Genomic DNA, 19,593 nt, shown 5'->3' on the forward strand with positions numbered 1-19,593 from the left:
AAAATTTGATATCTAAAAGAAAGATATTCATAAGAGATGATTCAGTAACAAAAGCAGGGTTTAAAATAGTATGATCTCCCTTTTGTAAAATTATATATATATTTATATATCATTTATCTTTTACAGAAGCAGGAATCTCGGGCTACATGTGAACATCATACTATTAAAAAAAAAAACCAAAAAAACTCAAACACATTCCTTGTGGTGAACTACGTATGCATCAGAAAAAAGGACAGAAGGTAGAAATGCACATGAATGCACTAATTTGCCTCCCAGGAGAGTAATTTTTGGCTGTGTTATTACAATGTTTTCAAATGGAACAAAATGAAAACAAGTGGACCTTTTTATACTTTAGAAGCCATGTAACTACAGCCCCAGCCTGTGTTTCAAACCAAAATGATATAGTAATGCAACCATGGAGACAGACACAGTGGCAGCATGAAGATAGACCACACAAGAATGCAAGTGTCACATGCCATGAAAGTCATGTCCTCATCAACCCCTGCGTGGATCTGCCTTTTGCCTCTTCCCCTTCCATTATGCTTAGAGTTGACAACACCTTGGGGAAATGTACATCTTAATTCAGAGACATGATACACGCTTCTGAGATAGCATTCAAGTGGTATTATTATTCCTATTATTACAACACTAAGTAACACTGTTTCAAATTCATTTACATACTTTGCTACTAGCCAAATGTAAGGATGTGTTCAAGTCTTTATCCTTTACAGTCAGATCAGCCTGGGCACTGTTCACCAAGATATCTATAGAAAAAGCCAAGAGAGAATTACTCAGACTACATGCCAATTATAATCACACATTCAAATCAGTATGGTCACATAATCATATTTAATCCTTTTAAAGAAAAAAAAGAGGAAAACTTTATTGCCACATTTGTTCCATCCAAATCCAAGGTCTACAGGCATCAAGTTTAATTCTCTGTACACAGTTCTGTTATTTCCAGGTCAAAAGATCTGTTGCTATATTTGGTCTCTAAATGTTGAGATGTTTCATGGCAGAGATGAGTTCACTTTGAAAAGGTCCACCAATAATCAAATAACAGGGGACTGAGGATGATTAGCAAGTAGAGTCAAGTGGCTTAAATAAAATGCTGGCCTTTTTTACATGCATATACCAAGAGAATAACTGATTCTCGGTTTTATGCTACTCTGGTTTTGGTTGGGCGTGGATGTGAAGCCCACCAGTCAGCACATACCCACAGCGCCTGCCTGCCCATTCTCAGCAGCCATCATCAGTGCTGTTTTCCCTGAATTGTCTGCTGCGTTCACTTCGGCACTGTGTCTCAGAAGAAGCTGCAAGCACTCCACGTGATCAGCAAATGCTGCCGCATGAAGCGGTGTCCTAATGATTTAAAACGAACAGGATGTTAGTTTCCTTTATTTTTGACTTTTATTCACTTTTGAGAGAAAGAGAGAGAAAGAAAGAGAACGGGCAGGGGAGGGGAGAGAGAGAGGTAGACACAGAATCCGAAGCAGACTCCAGGCTCCAAGCTGTCAGCACAGAGCCCGATGCGGGGCTCGAACCCATGAACCACGAGATCATGACCTGAGCCAAACTTGGATGCTCAACCGACTGAGCCACCCAGGTGCCCCAATTTTAGTTTCCTTTAAACTCAACACACTCTTTCTGTATATGCCTGGGAAACATGTGCACAGTGTCATCTTAGGGATTTAAACCTTCTCAGTTTACAGAGATGACAATCAGGCCCTCTCCAAGGTCCATTCAGTCACCTATGTGAATGGCACCCCCTAGATTTGGAGGGTGTAAGTGGTGGCCTTGATAATAAAATGAGCATTTTCACTGACCCTTTGATGTTGAGTTCCAGTGACTTCTTTCTTATCTTTGATAAAGATACTTTCAAAATTAGGCCTTAATTTTATAGATAATTGGCTATTTAAATAATAAAAAAGCCCACATTATCTACTGTGGACAGTTGATTTCTCTAGGAGTACAATTTGGTATTATTTACCAAAAATAAAAATCACTGACCTTCTAACCAAGTAAATCCATGTTTAAAACTTTATTTCCTAGATGTACTTGGTCATGTGAACACACACATATACTAGACTGCTCACTGCACCACTCTGCGAAACAGCAAAATACTGGAAACAACTTAAATGTTCTTCACTAGAAGGCAGGCTGATTAAATGAGTATAGCGATTCAGTGAAGTAATATGCAGATTCAAAAACAATCTGGTAAATCTACATGTTCTGGTATGAAGAGATTTCCAAGATACCCTAAAAGCAGAGCATTGCAACAGAATTCTCCCATTTGCATAAGAGCATAAGTGTATATTTTTTTTACATATGTTTGTGGTTATTGTGTAGAAATTACTTGGTAGAATATAAAAATGTGAAAAGATCAATTTAAGGTGATGGAAGAGGCTGGGGCTTCTGGGATAAGAGAGTAATTTCTCCTAATTACATATTCATTATATTTAATTTTTAAAAGCCATGCTTTTATATTAGTTTTTGTGACTTTTATTGTTTGTTCTTTTTTTTTTTTTTTTGAGAGAGAGAGAGAGAGAGAGAAAGAGTATGAGTGGGGAAGAGGGGTAGAGGGAGAGAGAAAGAGAGACAGAGAGAGAGAATTCCAAGCAGGTTCCACACTCAGCACAGAGTCTGATGTGGGGCTCAATCCCAAGACCCTGGGATCATGACCTAAGCCAAAATCGAGAATCATATGCTCAACTGACTGAGCCACCAAGGTGCCCCTATATTACTTTTTAAACTAAACAAAAAAATAAATGTTTGGCTACTTTACAACCACAAAGCAGAGACTAAGATTGATCAAGACAAGAGGCATGCCATCTCAGTATCACTTACCTGCCTTTGTCATCTCTGCAATTGACAATGCTGGAATCTATGGCCCCAAGTAGCAATGACGCACAATTCTCATGATCGTTTATTCTAAAATGAAAATAAGTTTTACCTTTTAAGGTATCACTCTTTTAAAAATTACGTTTCCTCCTACTCCATCTTCCTATGCACTACATACTTTAACAATCTGACACATTAAAGAAAATCTGATTCAAATATCTGTGGTTTATGACCTGTTCACATGATTGCAGAAGACAATTTAGATCACATGAACAAACTTCATTTAATGCTTCATGAAGCAGGCAGTCTCCATTCTCAAGAGTTTGGAGAACTGCTTGCTTCGGGAAGCGTTAAATAAGATGTATATCACCTAAATTGTCTTCTTTAATCAGTTTAACAGGTGACGAGGGTGGGATTCTAAGCTGACTACTAACAGTCTGCAAGAGGAAAAGACAAGCAAGGCACCTGCCTAACCCTGAGTTCACTGTCCTCTGGTTACCAAGGGCCGGGGGTGAGTCACTCTTGGATTTGAGGTCTGCTCCCTTGTCTGAAACGGTCCAGGCCAAACACCCTTTATCCAAAACTTTTTAAGGGAAAAGTGTTCATTAAAGTTCCCAGAGAGGTTCTATGATTCAGCAAAGGCTCAGGGACAGTTAGGTGACAGCAGTTGTGGGACTAACAGGGACCATGAAGTAAGTCTACAGCATAAACCACTGGGAGACTTGGGGAAATAAATGAAAAGTCTGCAAAAATGCAGACTGTTTTGACCAACGACACATCAAAATCTAAGTAGGCACAAGTTGGACTATTAGAAGCCCTTAGGGCATCCACCATTATAAAGAATGCTTGTGACGAGTAATAGATCTTTTGTTAATGAGAATCTCAGAAATCAAAGCCACAAAATTGATGGGCATAGGTTGGGCACTTTAAAGCTGTTACAGTGCTCACCACATACTTCTGTGATAAGTTGGTCATGGAACAGATTAGATTCATACTAGGTCACCCAACAACTTCAAGAAAATTTCATGCAACAAGGTACACTGTAAAACACCACACAAATCCCAAACTCAATGGTACATCTCTCTCAGGTATTAATTTGGTTCCAAGAGACTCTAGGCTTAGCTAAAGAAATGAGATCCTCAAGTTTCAAAGAATTGAGCACTCTGCCTTCCAGCACAGTTGCTTATTTTATGTCTAAGAACTGTGATCCCAGATGCAATGGATACCTACAAAAATGGCAAACTCCTACTAAAACAACCTAGAATTACAATGGCCATCATGGGGAATGTTCCAAGTAGGTAAGATTGTTCCTTTGAGAAGAAGAGTTGAAAGCAAGGGTTCCCAAATCAACAAAGAGAATGGGATGCCTATTTTTATTGGTCTGCAGAAGCTTCCAAAAGGTTTCAAGATTCCAAGGTAGCTTCATTGAAAGATTCATTGCAAAAGATTAATGAAAAAGACACAAGAGGTACCTAAAATAAAGACTGTAAGACTGATATGAATCCTACCACTGCCCTCTATCCTCCCTTACCTGAGTACTTACAGTCTACTAATTCACTTCTGAATTGCCTTTCCACTGTTAAGAGGCTACAAGAGCATAAACAAGTCTTTTCAGAGTTACTGGCCCTATAGCTACAACCGCTCCAAGGCCAGAAACTTAAAACAACACCTCAGTGCACCATCATCAAAACACTGGCTCAGAAAATGGTGTCTCATTTGCAATCCACCAGGACACTGGAGAAAAGATTGTCCTAGAAGGTTTTGTGCAAATCCTATGATACCAACTCAAATGTCCCCATATATACCCTCAAAGGAGGGCCCCTATTATATGGGCCCCCTCCAGTGTTGATAAGATGCCAAGGAATTCTCCGGTAAACTGCTATAAGTTATTCCTTTTAACAGCCAAGTCGAAATAAAATTAAAATTAATGGAAAAATCTTGCCAAATTCCGGTAGACACATACCAGAGCAATATTCTCTACTTTAAACTCCACTCACTCTGGAGCCTGCAGATGGGATCCTGGGAAAACTGGCAAGAGCAGGCAAAGAGTGAGAATTCTTACCAGATTCAGCTTTTCTGGTCTCTGTGGTGCCTGGTCAAGAGGGGAAGGTATAATTTTGTGTTTTCCCTTCCTTTCCAAATTCACTCTTATGAATTTGGTTTATTGATCTTTTTCTCTTCCAGGGACTGCTATTGCCTTCTTGCTTGTCCTAAATCCTTCTTTCTTTTGGCAATCTTTAGGAGGTAGCTGTGGATCTTGGGAGAGTAGTATCTTTTGCACCATCTTTGGGGGCACCTCTTGCATTCCATGGGTTGTTCAGTATTGCCAGGGATATTTACTGTTTGCCCAGGCTGAAACTTGACAAGATATTGGAAATCCCTTTTTCTTTCTTTCTTTCTTTCTTTCTTTCTTTCTTTCTTTCTTTCTTTCTTTCTTTCCTTTCATTCCCTTCCTTCCTTCCTTCCTTCCTTCTTTTTTTTAAAGTTGCTTCATGGTCAGAAGTTGGCCAAATAGGAAGTTAGTATTCAGAGCCTGATAGTAACTTTTTTTTTAGGCCTTCCCACTAAGTTAAATGAAACTATGTACCTGCTGTTGGGAGTGGGGACCAGGGGCATTCCAAAGACAAACAGCTCTAAATCTAGAACAAAGGAAGCCTTTGATTTCTATCTTAGTTGAAGGAAGATTTTCTCCTTGATATAAAAAAGCAAATTAAAGATAATATAGTTGGATGAGTGGGTCAGCCCCCTTTTTGAGGGGAATTAAAACCAACCTTCCTTGCCTTACAAATTCGGTTTTTAAAGAACAGAAAAAGCTCACCTATCCTTTTTATCAATCCCCAAATATCCTCTATTCATCTCAAAAGGCTTGTAGGTATTGTAAAATCCTAGATTTAGGAAACAGAAGTCCTTCTTGGAAGAAAGAATTACTGCATTCTTTCCCTGTGCCTTTGAGATGTAAATGTTATAAAGGTCTTCTCTAGGAACTTGTTTGTAAGCCATCTGAAATGCACATTTCAGGGAAATAATTCTTGTCAGAAAAAAGAAGAAAAAAAGAAAGGCTATTTGGAAACTAGGAAATAAAAAATCCTAAGTGTTGATGAACACTGGGTGATGTACGGAATCTCTAAATCTCTATATTGTACACCTGACACTAATATAACACTGTATATTAACTATACTGGAATTAAAAAAAAATGTTTAGGGGTGCCTAGGTGGCTGAGTCAGTTAAGTCTCAGACTCTTGATTTCAGCTTAGTTCATGATCTCATGGTTGGTGAGTTTGAGCCCTACATTGGGCTCTGCACTGACAGCACAGAGCCTACTTGGGATTCTCTCTTCCTCTCTCTCTGCTCCTACCCCACTTGTGCTCTTTCTCTCTCAAGATAAATAAATAACTTAAAATTTTTTTTTAAATCTTAAGTTTTCTCCTCAAATATTAGTAAAGAGGTTTAAGCCATCTGAGCAGATAACCTTAACTAATTCCACTTGTCAAAAACAAAATTTAGATCTATGTTTTGTTAAAAAATTTTTTTCAAATGTTTATTTATTTTTGAGAGAGAGAGAGAGAGTGTGTGAGTGGAAGAGTAAGTATGAAGTTTCATCTCCAATTTTTGAAGAGTTTTGTTACTTTTGTAAATTGATTTCCTTGTTGTTTCAATTTTTTAAAAAATTTTTTTGTGTTTATTAATTTTGAGAGACAGAGACAGAGAGCACGAGTGAGGGAGGGGCAGAGAGAGAGGGAGACACAGAATGTGAAGCCGGCTCCAGGCTCTGAGGTGTTGGCACAGAACCCCATGTGGGGCTCTACCTCAAAAACTGTGAGATCATGACCTGAGCCAGACGCTTAACCAGTTGAACCACCCACACACTCTGTTTTTTTTTTTTTTAATAAACTAGTGAGCTTTGCATTATCATACCTGTTTAAAGGCTAAAATTTAAAAACAAAAGCTGTGTAAGATTTCTGTTTGTATCCATCTATATGTGTATGTATGTCTATGTATGTATGTGATGTTTTTTTCTACTTCCTGATAGTATTACCAAAACTAATTTGTAAAGAGCTCTATTTAATTGGCTTAAAGAATATTAATCATGTACAGAAGTCAAGTATATTCTCTGAAATATAGAAACTAACCTAAATGTTTTTCAGGTTCACATGATCTAGGTTATCTTTGGTAAACAAAGAATAATTTTAGGATGGTTGGTTTAATTAAAGCAGGCATGTCTTCAGAATTATCAGCATGTATAATGTAGACATAAAACTTTCATTCTACTTATGTGTACTAAAAATCAAATAAGCTCATGTCATCACTGTTACAGAATTTGTCAGCAAGAAAGGTAATTTAAGATGATTGTTAGCTGTTTACTATCTCATGAAATTTTCATGAGTGATGTAAACAACTGTTAAGCACAAGTAAATTAAATAGATGTAAGAAAAAATATAGATGTAAGTAAGATAAAAGTTTGCAAATAAACTTTTCAATAATAATTATGCTTTATGGTGTGTATACTTAAGAAAAGTTTCCAAAATGTTTTTGGTAACCTGAAGCTTTAAAGTTATACGAGATAAATTAAATGATGGATATTCATTGACTATATAGATCATTTCCAATTAACATAAAATTCTGAAACATTAATTACTGACCATAGATTTATCTACTTTTGGCTTCCTTTGACCAAGGTGCTAGAGACGTTTGGCTCTGTTTGTAAACATGTTTTGCACCACATTGAAAAATGTACTATGTGGGAGAAATATACTTCTCAAAATTATGAAATTTATTTATAAATTTGCCAATCCACCGAATGCTAATGTAATAGACAATCCACTATTGCTTACTTCTTAGTTTTCACTAGGAGTTAGGGCTCTAGAGGTTAAGAAGTTTAATCAATTAAAATTATTGAGACATAATAAGGGTAAAAGAAAACAACTGTGTAAGAAAGGTAGGTAATAAAAGTAGAATGTATTTTTTTGGATAAGGAAAGGTATGAAAGATACGGGTTTTTTGTTTATTCAATTTTTTTGATAAGGAAAAAGAGAAAGTAATTTTTTACTAAAGTAAAATGACTTTTTTTCTGGAACAAAAAAGAGAGAGGAAAATTAGTATAAAATCTGAATGGATATAAAAGTTGTAAAAGACCTGCAGAAAAGGAATCTTGGAAAAGGAATTCTATGTGTGGTCAAGCTGGCTAAGATTGGAATGGATGTATTTAAGTTTAAAAAAATGAGTTTTAGCATCAAAGGTACACTAGTGCAAAATTAGAATTTGGTTTTCTCTCTGTTAAATAAAAGAACAACGGGTTTTTTTGTTTTTTTTTTTAAGATTATTGGTCTGCACGCAATAAGAAATTATAAGCAAAGGTGTTTTTTTTTTTATCCTTTTAAGAAATCCTCCTGAAAAGCAAAAGATTTATTTCTTACCAAAATAGTTTAATGTGTTTTATGCTATCTTTATCACGTCTTTGTTTTATCTTACTTTTTTTTTAAGTTTATTTATTTGAGAGAGATAGAGAGTGTGTGTGCATGCATGCACACAAGCCCAGGGGAGGGGCAAAGAGAGAGAGGAGAGAGAATCCTAAGCAGGCTCCGTGCTGTCAGCACACAGCCTGATGTGAGACTTGAACTCATGAACCACGAGATCATGACCTTAGCCAAAATCAAGAGTCAGACACCCAGGTGTCCCCAATGGGTCTTTAATAACTTAAGAAAAAGAGCTAAGGAGTTTTTTGTTTGTTTGTTTTTTTTAGCCAGTATGAAACTTTCTGTATTTGTCTTTGAAGTCTTCAACTATCACTTTGGTTAAATGGATAACTAAATATTGTTCACAGTGACCTATGATCCTATTTGACCAAGTGTTTTAAAATCTTTTGATATTTTTGATAAACTTCTCCCATATCAAATTCTTTTTTTTAATGTTTATTGTGCTGTCAGTGCATAGCCTGATGTGGGGCTAGAACTCATGAACCATGAGATCATGACCTGAGCCAAAGTTGGATGGTCAACCAACTGAGCCATCCAGGCACCCCACCCGCAAATAAAATTCTAAATGAAGTCTTTTTGAGCTTGAACGAAGTTGGGTATTTTTCAAAGGTACCTGAAACATCTCAAAAGATTCTTTCTCTTTCCATATGAAAGGATAAATATTAAACTAATCAGGCTTATTTGGTACGTTAAATTATATAGGAAGCATTGTCAGATAAGAAATGATGTTTTCAGGTTATATGGTGAGCATACATACGTTATCATAAGTGTTCCAGAAATTGTATAAAATTCCTAAAATTCTGATGCATTCTGGTATAATTTTGTCTGTCCATAATTCCACTTATCATGTAAAATGTTATGTGTAACAAAAATTACCAAATTTCCTTGTCAATTCCTTGCAATTACTTGTTATCGGATCTTCCACAATAGACCTATTTAAATCCTTTGTCATTTGCAGGCAGTTATTGTTTTACTCTGATGCTTTTGCAAAATGAAATTCCTGGAAAGGACCCTACGAAGTACCCTTGATCACTGACACTGCTGCCAAATTACAAGGTGTACAAATCTCATGACTGTAGAAGGCTCATCTGACATCTGGTCCTGGGTCAATGCCAGAGACTTCAAAATCAAATTGACCGTGAAGATTAGTAGCTGACACTGAAGTACACCGTTTCCTCCTAAGATGTTGGATCAAGAACATTTCACTCCATTCCGCGTTCCCTCTCTGGCCATTTTCCCCCTAATTATTATACCATGAAGGTCTTTATGATTCGTGTGTCCACCTCTCACCTTGAGCTGGCCTAGAAAGAGAATGCCATCACTCACATATGTCAGGCCACTGCAAAGGAGGGTAATCAAACTCTCAACTTACTGTTGGATTTGCTATAATACTGGTGACCCTGTGGTTCTGTCCATCAAAAACTTTCTCCTGATTTCTAATGTCTAGGTTTCTCTAGAACAAGCTTGCTGGATAACACTTCTAGGGAAGTGGAAACACAGTTATACAAGATACATTAACAGGCCAACTGGCTTAAAGAAGTATCCCCACTTTGGGACCATTTCTTGGTTTGATTCTAGTTGGTTTGGTTCATGGGGACCCTGTTTCAGGAATGTCCTGCAAATCTTAGGAATACTTTTTTCTTATTTTTATTTTTAATTTAATTTTTTATTTTTTAAAATTTACATCCAAATTAGTTAGCATATAGTGCAACAATGATTTCAGGAGTAGATTCCTTAGTGCCCCTTACCCATTTAGCCCATCCCCCCCACAACCCTCCAGTTACCCTCAGTTTGTTCTTCATATTTATGAGTCTCTTATGCTTTGTCCCCCTCCTTGTTTTTATATTATTTTTGTTTCCCTTCCCTTATGTTCATTTGTTTTGTCTCTTAAAGTCCTCATATGAGTGAAGTCATATGATATTTGTCTTTCTCTGACTGACTAATTTCACTTAGCATAATACCCTCCAGTTCCATCCACGTAGTTGCAAATGGCCAGATTTCATTCTTTTAGATTGCCGAGTAATACTCCGTTGTATATATATACCACATCTTCTTTATCCATTCATCCATCGATGGCCATTTGGGCTCTTTCCATACTTTGGCTATTGTTAATAGTGCTGCTATAAACATGGGGGTGCATGTGTCCCTTCAAAACAGCACACCTGTATCTCTTGGATAAATGCCTAGTAGTGCAATTGCTGGGTCGTAGGGTAGTTCTATTTTTAGTTTTTTGAGGAACCTCCATACTGTGTTCCAGAGTGGCTGCACCAGCTTGCATTCCCAAGGAATACTTTTACTATTAATAATTATCTTCCTGGTCTATTGCTCCTGGTATGTTGTTCTCTCAAGGTTTTTAGATGTGTGTGTGCAACCATAAGCTAACAAATAGTCTCCCTCCAACTAGAATGTAAGCCTGACATCATCTCCTCCTGTGAAATATATACTGACACCCAAAGAGACAATGGTAACTGAGAATAGCTTTCAACATCACCTTTGCTCAAACCTCTTGGTTGGCCAGAGGTTGATCAAAGGGAGGAGGAAGAACTGTCAAATTGATCTCACATTAACCTTTCCTTAGTAGATGAGACACCACTGGTCCTGGGAAACAACATCAGCAAAACAAAACTTTTACATTTCATGTTCTTATAAATGTTCCATCTTCCCAGAGATAAGACCATCTAGTTAACCAATTAATAATCACCAAGGTATATGGGTGATTGCTCCATTCCTATGATACCTCAGACTCGTAACCCTAGGTAATCAGGTTTTTTTTTAAAATATTTATTTATTTTTGAGAGCGAGGGAGCATGAATGGGGGAGGGGCAGAGAGACAGAGAGACAGAGGATCACTGTGCTGATAGCAGCGAGCCCTATGTGGAGCTCGAACCCACAAACCGTGAGATCACAACCTGAGCCAAAGTTGGACGCTCAACTGACTGAGCCACCCAGGTGCCCCACTAATCAGGCATTTTTATTCCTTCTCTTCCTTGTTCCCGATTTTTTATTCTGTAAAAGCTTCCTGTTTTCTGCCCCATTTTGCAGTTCTCTGAACTCTTCAAAGTGCAGACAGTCTGCTTCATGAAGTGCAAAATAAAGATTGTTTGTATCACTTCAAATGTCTTCTTTAATCATTTTAACCATTTGAATGGCACACGTTCTGTATTCCCAGCATGTCTTCAGAACCCCTACATCCAGGAAGGTGTTTACTGCATACCACTTATACAAGGCATCATGTTAGGTTTTGGGGGGATACCAAAGTGACAAAGAAATGCTTCCTTCAAATTTAAAATCACCCCTACTCTTTATTCCTTACCCTTTCTTTATGGAGCCATTTTATACCTCCAATATCTTTCAATCAAATGACCCAGCTGTATGTGAAGCACACAGAGATGCATAGACAAAGCACTCCCAAGTCTTGGGTCCCTAGGCTGACCATCATTGCCCAGGTGAATATGAACCCCTGGGTAAACACAGGCCCCAGGTGACCATGTTCCTCCAGGCTGACTGTGGAAGTTGGACTTACAGTCACTGTATTCTCTAAACATTCATACTATGACATGGCAGAAAAAATTACATTCATCAAAAAAGAATTTACCACCTATGAAGAATGGAGAATTACAATATATAAAAAGTCTTCCTGCTATAAAATGTCTTTCCAATCATCCATAGGTACATTGTTTCTAACCCCAACTTATTTTTAGAGTTTGGTACATCTAAAGAGCTCTTCACCTGGTGTGTGTGTAATGTGCCTGTTAGCAGTCACCCATTACCCTTCAGGTAGTTTCCCTCTGGTGATATGTGAGCCCCCTGGAAACCTGGGCACTCTACAAAAAGCACCTGGAAAATCATTAACACTAGGGACCACACTTTGCTATCAGACCTATTTGCCATTAGCAGCAAAATGGAATATATTGGTCTTATCTCTAGTCTAAAAGCCCATCTCTTTCCTAAAAGGCAATTTCTTTGCATGTAGTTAAAAGGATTAAAGGAACACCATTAACTTCCAGCATTTCTACTTACATTGCACAGTGCAGTGGAGTAAAGGGATTACCGATAAATGTTCGAAAACATTTTTGCTCCAAAAGTACCTCTATACAGTTTTCATTACCTGCAAGGAATCAAAAGAATTTAGGGAGTTTCCCAGAAAGAAATTTTGTTCAACGCAATCTATTTTCTTTTTCATTAAGTATTGAATTCGACTGAATTCTCCTGAATTGGCTGCATGTTCATTCTCCATGGAATAAAATTCACAAAATGCCAAAATGTTATGAACTATGCTCACAGGTGTTCTGAGACATAATGAAACAGTGAAGGCCATATGTTCTGGTGGAGAGAAAGAGATAAAGAAGAGACCTCATTTGCAAGTGGAATAGATTCTATATCATCCTCAGCTCTTGCCAGATGCTTGACATAGATATGCCTGTTTGACCATATTTACCATAGGAAATTCTCCTTTCACCCTCACGAACAGGTTCCCTTACAATTATGCAACCTAATTCAGGAAAGAAGATGTGATTAATAGAATTTAGTATTTGAGATAATGCAGGTGAAAAAGGGCTTTGACTATAAAATACTACACAAGTGTTTAATACAGCACCAAGATCAGTTCCCAGCAAATAGTATGTACCCAATAAGTATTTTTTTAATAAGTAGAGGAATGAATATGAGGAATTATTTTCAGCAAAATGACAAGTAGTTTCTAAATCAACTGAATTTGAGTTGAGTAAGGCCCTAGTTCTGTCAGCTTACTTGTTACCTGACTTAGGCAACTCACTTGGGATTTGTGAGCCTCAGTTTCCCATATATAAAATATCAGACTAGTAATGCCCGTCCTACCTAGGTCACAGGATGATGGAGTTTTCAGCTGATAAAGGACCTATATGTGTTTTGTGAGACGAGGTACAATTGTTGAAGGCAAAGTTATTTGGCTTTGGAATATAGATTGTTCTCCTGAACCTCTTCTTGGTTAAATTTAGTGCTAAATTAGAGTTCTTTTATGGTCCACCTCAGAATTATGTAGATGTGTCTAATTTTAAGTGTTAAAATGCAAGCCAAACCTTTCTTGTACTTCTAGAGAGAAAAGGTGAAACAGTTTTTAGGATGAAGAAGCACATGAAGTGATGAATATAAAATCGCCTAACTTTATGCAAGTTATACTGTTTAGCTTTCCAACTATATCCAACCCTCACTCAAACCACCCTAGATACTGTTGAAGTGTTGGGAAGAGGGGCTTCCCTCTATTAGTGTGACTCCCCCCAAAGGACCTAGCTTCATGCAGCATCTACATCTACCATTCCTTGAAGACTATGTGAATCCCAATTTCAGATCTGTGTGGGGAGGACTGAGGACCCCTGTACAACTTCCAATATTCTAAGTGCTCAGTGGAGGGGATTCTAGGAAAATGAGAGCTTGAACCTCAGATTTGAAAGGCTGCACTGGCAAGGTGATTGCTCAGGAGAGGGTCTCCCCCTTCCCTCCTTGCACCTGGATGGGCCCAAGAACAGAGGCACCTGCCATTCCCACACTATCCCACTCCAGTCTAAATTATGCGGTCTATAATCAGCACTCTTATGTCTTCCCCCTTCCTGTAGGTTTTCCAGTGCCAGAGAGATCTCACAGCTTGATTCAGATGGGGGTAGGGAGCTCTCATCCATTAGAGAGAAAAAAATCACAATCCACCAATGGCAGGGAGGGAGCAAAATCAAGTCGAACAAGCAGCAAAATGTGGCTCTCACCAAAGTCGGAACCACCGAAAAAAGGAGGACTCTAATGAAACCATAGTGAAAGGTCTTACGTTGATATATCAGGGCACCCAAAAACCATTCTGGACCTAATAATCATAGTTTTTGAGTGAAAAATTTAATAGAAGAATTAAAAATGGAAAAATAAAATTATAGGAGTTGAGTAAGAAACACATGGGGAAATATCCACATACACTTAGGGGTGAAAGACCTGCTTAAGCAAGACTGGAAACTTAGATGCAATAAAAGAAAAAAATTTGATAGATTCAACCATTTAAAGTTCAAAATCTCTGCATCAAAAAGATATCATAAACAAGGAACAAAGACAAATGTAACACACATAACAAATGGAGAATTCATATTTCCAACACAAGGTACTTCTGCAAACACTATGAGAAATGATAAACAACTCAGTAGGGAAAAATGAGCAACAGATGAAAAAGGTAATGTCCAGAAGAGGACACTTTCCTCGTCTGGAAAAGGAAATACAAATACATAAATAAATACACTATCAGAGAAACACAAATTGAAAAATATCTGTTTCTTGCCCTTCAAACTGACAAAAATTAAAAAAAAGACATACTATCTTGGGCTGGCAGAGGCTTAAGAAGATGGTAAGTTTTATATACACGTTTGATGGAGTAATAAATCTTTATACTCTTTTTGCCAAGTAATATGGTATAATTTACTAAAATTAAAAAATTTTAGGGCATGTATGCCCTCTTATCAACAATTTCACTTTTGGGGACATCTGACAGAACTCGAGTTACCATAATATGAACATACACACTGCAGCATTGTTTGTAATAGGAAAAAACCTGAAAACAATTTGAATGTTCGTCAACAAGGATATGGTATGAATAAATAATAGATTCTGGTATACACACTCACACATGCCTGTATCTATTCAGCTATGTGCTACAAAATATACAACTATTAAAAAGATCAATGTATAGTGATACATATTGACTTGTCAGAGTATCTGCAATGGAAAGTTAAGTAAATAGTGACAAAAAAGTTATGTAATATTTGCTCTATGATTCTAGTTTTTAAAAATAGGTGCATATATAATTGTATTTATTTATTATTCTCAAGGGAAAATTATGAAATATATATACACCAAATTACATCAGAAAGTAAATTTGGAAATGGAGACAATTTTACTTTAGGCACTTCAGTATTTTTGATATGTTACAGTTAGTATGCATTTTCCTTTTTTACTCAAATAAGTGAAATAAAATTTTAAAAATCTCCCAAATAACAAGTGCTACTAAATAAATAGGGGATATAAGACATAAAAAGAAATGCCAAAAAAAATAAATCACGCATCTACTAGTGGTCAATTGTGACAGATTATTACATCATATTTTTTTGTTTGCTTTTTTAGCTTTATTATTTTAATTCCTTGTAGGATCTCTGGTTATCTCATGTAAACCAGAAACCCTGATTAAAACTAGTTCTTTCAGTTCATCCAAAGCTCTGAATAGGAGTTACATGTTAGAGGTTAACAGAAAGGAGGAAAGTGGAGGTGCCTGGGTGGCTCAGTTGGTTAAATATCCGACTTCGGCTCAGGGCACGATCTTACAGTTTGTGAGTTCAAGTCCTGCATTGGTCTCTGGGCTGACAGCTTGGAGCCTGGAGCCTGCTTCAGATTCTGTGTCTCCCTCTCTCTCTAACCCTCACCACTTGTGCTCTCTCTCTTTCTCAAAAATAAATAATAAACATTAAGAAAAAATTTTTAATTAAAAAAAAAGAGGAAAGTGAATTGTTACTGCATTAGGGCATCATGGTAGTCATGAAGGGGGAAAAGGGTATCTTAGATATAGAAAGATTGGAAACCATGGTTTACAATGTTACACTATGTTCTTACTTCCACTGAGACCACAGTGGTACTGGGCAGGCAGGAAGTCTACTGGAAACAGTCCAACGACAATCAACTCACCATTGTAACAAGCCCAGTGCAGTGGCGTGTAGCCTTGGTTATCTTTGAAAGAACAGTCCTCCTCGGAAAGTGCCATCTGGAGCAGCTCGCTCAGCCATGTGGCATGGCCACGAGCCGCCGCGTAGTGCAGGGGTGTCCTCCCTCTGGAATCTTTACAGAGAATCGACACTTCTTGTTCCAGCAGCATTTGCACACATTCCTCGTGGCCTGTCATAATCTGAGGCATTGCAATTAAAGACACAAAACACATCTCAGAAGGGCAGAGATGCAGGAAGCAAAGCAGGGCTAGGTGAGGCTAGGCTCAGAGTAAGTGGACATACACTTGGGCCTTAAGGCAAGCAGACTTTGCCCTACTGCAGAGAGAAGAGGTAGCACAACCCCAGCAAGATTCCTAACGGAGAAGTATGTGAGCACCAGCGCTTCAGAAACATCTCTTGACTCTCCAAACATAAACTTGAAAGGTAGTGTGGTATAGTGGAAAATATCAGCTTCAGATTCAGGAAGGTGCAAGTTAAATCCTGGCTCCCACTTATGACACTTGGACAAAACAATCTGCCTTTCTGTGCCTCACTTTACCCACCTATAAGCAGGAATAGTCATAATGACTCGGAGGTTGTTGTGAGGCCTCGTGAGGTATGCAAAGGCTCCCAGCCTGTGACACGGACCACAGGAAGTATTCAAAAAATAAGAACTACAATTATGATATTAACCACTTAGAGTTCTTATTCTTTGCATTTATCATAGTGTTTAGCACCATCCCCAAATAGCAATTTCATAATTTGTTTTTGTTTCATTTAGTTTGACACGCATTAAAAAAATTTCAGCAGATATGTATGAAGAATCATCCAAGGATACATATTTCAGCAGGATACATATTTCAGGTGGGAAACTGTCACAGAATACATATTTTAGGTGGCGAATGGGCCCACATTTGTAAAAAAGAACAATTAGAAATAGCATGGCTACTGAAAACTAGGTAATCACTACAATAAATTATACCTCCTAAGCAAAATGGAGGATTAAAATAATGCGGCAGAAAAATACTTAGTGACATGGAGGGGTGCCTGGATGGCTTAGTCAGTTAAGTGTCTGACTCTTGATTTCAGCTCAAGTCATGATCTCATGGTACGTGAGTTCAAGCCCCGTGTCTCTCAGCATGAAGCCTGCTTAGGAGTCTGTCTCTCCCTCTCTGTCCCCCTCCCTAAATAAAAACATTTAAACAAAGAAAAAAAATATTTAGTGACATGGAAAAAAAGTCCTTGATCTACTTAGAAAAAAAAAGCAGGTTCCAAATAATATCATCAGTATTCTCTCTTTTTAAAATTCAAAACAAATGCACATTACAGCAAAAAAGAATGGAGATATATTTACTAAAAAGTGGTTATCTCCAGGAGGTAGAATTGCTGGTGATTGTGATTTTCTTCCTTAAGCTTTACTTTTTTTTTTTTGTTGCAAATTTTGTATGATTTGCATATAATCATAAAACAGAATCAATTCTATCAACAGCAGGTGTTCACGTATCTATTATCATAATCTAACATGAAATCTGAAGAGCAGAATCTAAGAGTACCTGCCATTACTTTACCTTTGCAAAAGATTTTGTAATTTCTTCTCTATCTTTTTTTTTTTTTGTAATCTCTACACTTGACGTGGGGCTCCACTTCATGACCCTGAGATCAAGAGTTGCATGGTGTACTGACTGAGCCAGCCAGGCACCCCTGTAATTTCCTTTTCACTGACTTTTATTAGTTATCTTAGAAAATAATGTTTTTACTAAAAATTCATATGGGGGCAAAAAAGAGGAAACACGCTCACTACAAAATTGCTTTACTAAAGCTGAGGAAGATGTGCATACCCCTCTGTGTAAAGCTGTGCAGCCCATGATGTCAACAGCATCTACATTTGCTTCCTTTTCCAGCAACAATGAAACAGCATCAATGTGGCCATATGCTACTGCAAGCATCAGTGGGGTTCTAGGGAGAGAAATAAATTAGGCTTTTAAAAAGAAGATTGGGGGAAAAAAAACCCAAACCACATCATTTCCTGAGGGAAAACGCCTCTCTCTTCCTTCTCTCTCTCCCCCTCCCCTCTCCCCTTAACAACTGCTTAATATTTTCTGAGGGTCCCCAGTTTGCCGTAGGTCCATGGAACAAGCTATATGCTCTACCTCTGGTCTCTAAAGGCCATGTGGAATGGTGTCAGTGGAATGATCAATAGAGGGGGACAGGGTTGCTTCTCACAAGGTTCATGTTAATCCCATCATTTTCAAAACCATGTAGCATTCACCAAATACTGAGGAGGGAGTGTGTCTATGGAGGAGACCCTCTTACTTCTAGCATTGCAGCTCTACTTTCACAGTTTCCTATGTTGGACGTCTGCTCAAGATTTTATTTGATCAAAACTTCATTGCCTTAAAGAAAATTCTGACAAATCTAGAGTTAAAAACAAAGTGTTGGGGCCCAGGAAGTGAGGTTCTGGTTTGAACTCTGACACTAATTCATTGGTCTGGAGTGAGTCACTAGCGCTTGGTTTTTGGCTTTGCATTTCCTATCTGTAAGAGAAGATTAGGTGGGGGAATAGGCTAACAGACGGAAAATACTTTGGAAAAACAAACTCAGAAAGGACAAAATTATGAAGGATTTTTTTTAATGATAGCGATAACCTCTTGAGGTCTGTCCTGTTGTCATTATTAATTAAAAAAATGGGAATGCAGCAGCTTCAGACGAGGGTAGAAATGGATACAAAGAAGAAACAAATTAAAGAAAGGCCAGGACACATGGCCCCAAAAGTTGGCTCTTTTTCATCAATATACACAGCCCCCACCCCATACTTTTCTTGGATATATACTTTAGCACAAAGGCCCTTCATTATTCTGGGGCTTTCAACTATTAATTTCACCCAAATATATACCTCAAACTAGAACTCGGCAGGCAGCCCTCCTAACTGTTTAAAGAATTAACCAGTTACCTATTGTGATTGAAATGTCAACCCCAGGCCAGATTTAAAAAGACTTACTGTCCTTTGGCATCTTTCACATCAATTGCTTCTGGGTTGTCTGCAATTTCTAGTAATAGCCGCAAACACAGTGTATGACCATTAATTACTGAAAAGGAAAATAAGGGACATTTTTTTAACAGACCAGCACTACACGTATCCTTCCAAAGTGAAATTTATTTACACTTCAAATCAGTGGTTTTCAACTGCTGCTGACAGATACCCCAGGTTTCCAGCTGGTGCTAGCTGCTAGGCACATCATGCTCCAATGTTTGTTACTAGTCGATTCAGCTTCCCTTTCTTTCCATTAGGGCACGTTGGTCCTCACCTACCATTTTCCTGGTCCTGCATTGAGAGTGTGTTCCTTAAAAATGATGTCCTTTCTTCCCTCCTTGTATGGGACTGATATCCTCTCCTCAATTTTCAGCTAGCTATCTTTTGTGTTCCTTGAAGAGAGTTACCCAATTCTATATAATCCCATGTCCAGCCTGCCTCTAGCGCTTTTTAAAAAGAAGGAAGAAGGGAGAGGATGGAAAACAGGAGAGTAGAACAGGATGGGAGGGGAGGAGGGCAAAGGGGAGCAGAGGAAGGGAGGAAAGG

General features: G+C 37.9%; 1 protein-coding gene across 9 annotated transcripts in view; it reads right to left on the minus strand.

Moving 5' to 3' along the window:
* The window catches only part of ANKRD44 (ankyrin repeat domain 44), a 339,079-nt gene that overhangs the window by 24,228 nt on the left and 295,258 nt on the right, over positions 1 to 19,593 (minus strand). For all 9 annotated transcript variants that reach the window (XM_053215495.1, XM_053215502.1, XM_053215498.1 and 6 more), the window contains exons 19-25: positions 19,015 to 19,102; positions 17,855 to 17,972; positions 16,000 to 16,216; positions 12,337 to 12,424; positions 2,848 to 2,931; positions 1,217 to 1,362; positions 682 to 764 (exon numbers count right to left, since the gene is read on the minus strand). In XM_053215495.1, the coding sequence (XP_053071470.1) occupies positions 682 to 764; positions 1,217 to 1,362; positions 2,848 to 2,931; positions 12,337 to 12,424; positions 16,000 to 16,216; positions 17,855 to 17,972; positions 19,015 to 19,102 (824 nt within the window). The remainder of the gene's footprint in view (positions 1 to 681; positions 765 to 1,216; positions 1,363 to 2,847; positions 2,932 to 12,336; positions 12,425 to 15,999; positions 16,217 to 17,854; positions 17,973 to 19,014; positions 19,103 to 19,593) is intronic.

Source organism: Acinonyx jubatus, chromosome C1 (assembly GCF_027475565.1).
Source record: "Acinonyx jubatus isolate Ajub_Pintada_27869175 chromosome C1, VMU_Ajub_asm_v1.0, whole genome shotgun sequence".
NCBI lineage: Eukaryota > Metazoa > Chordata > Mammalia > Carnivora > Felidae > Acinonyx > Acinonyx jubatus.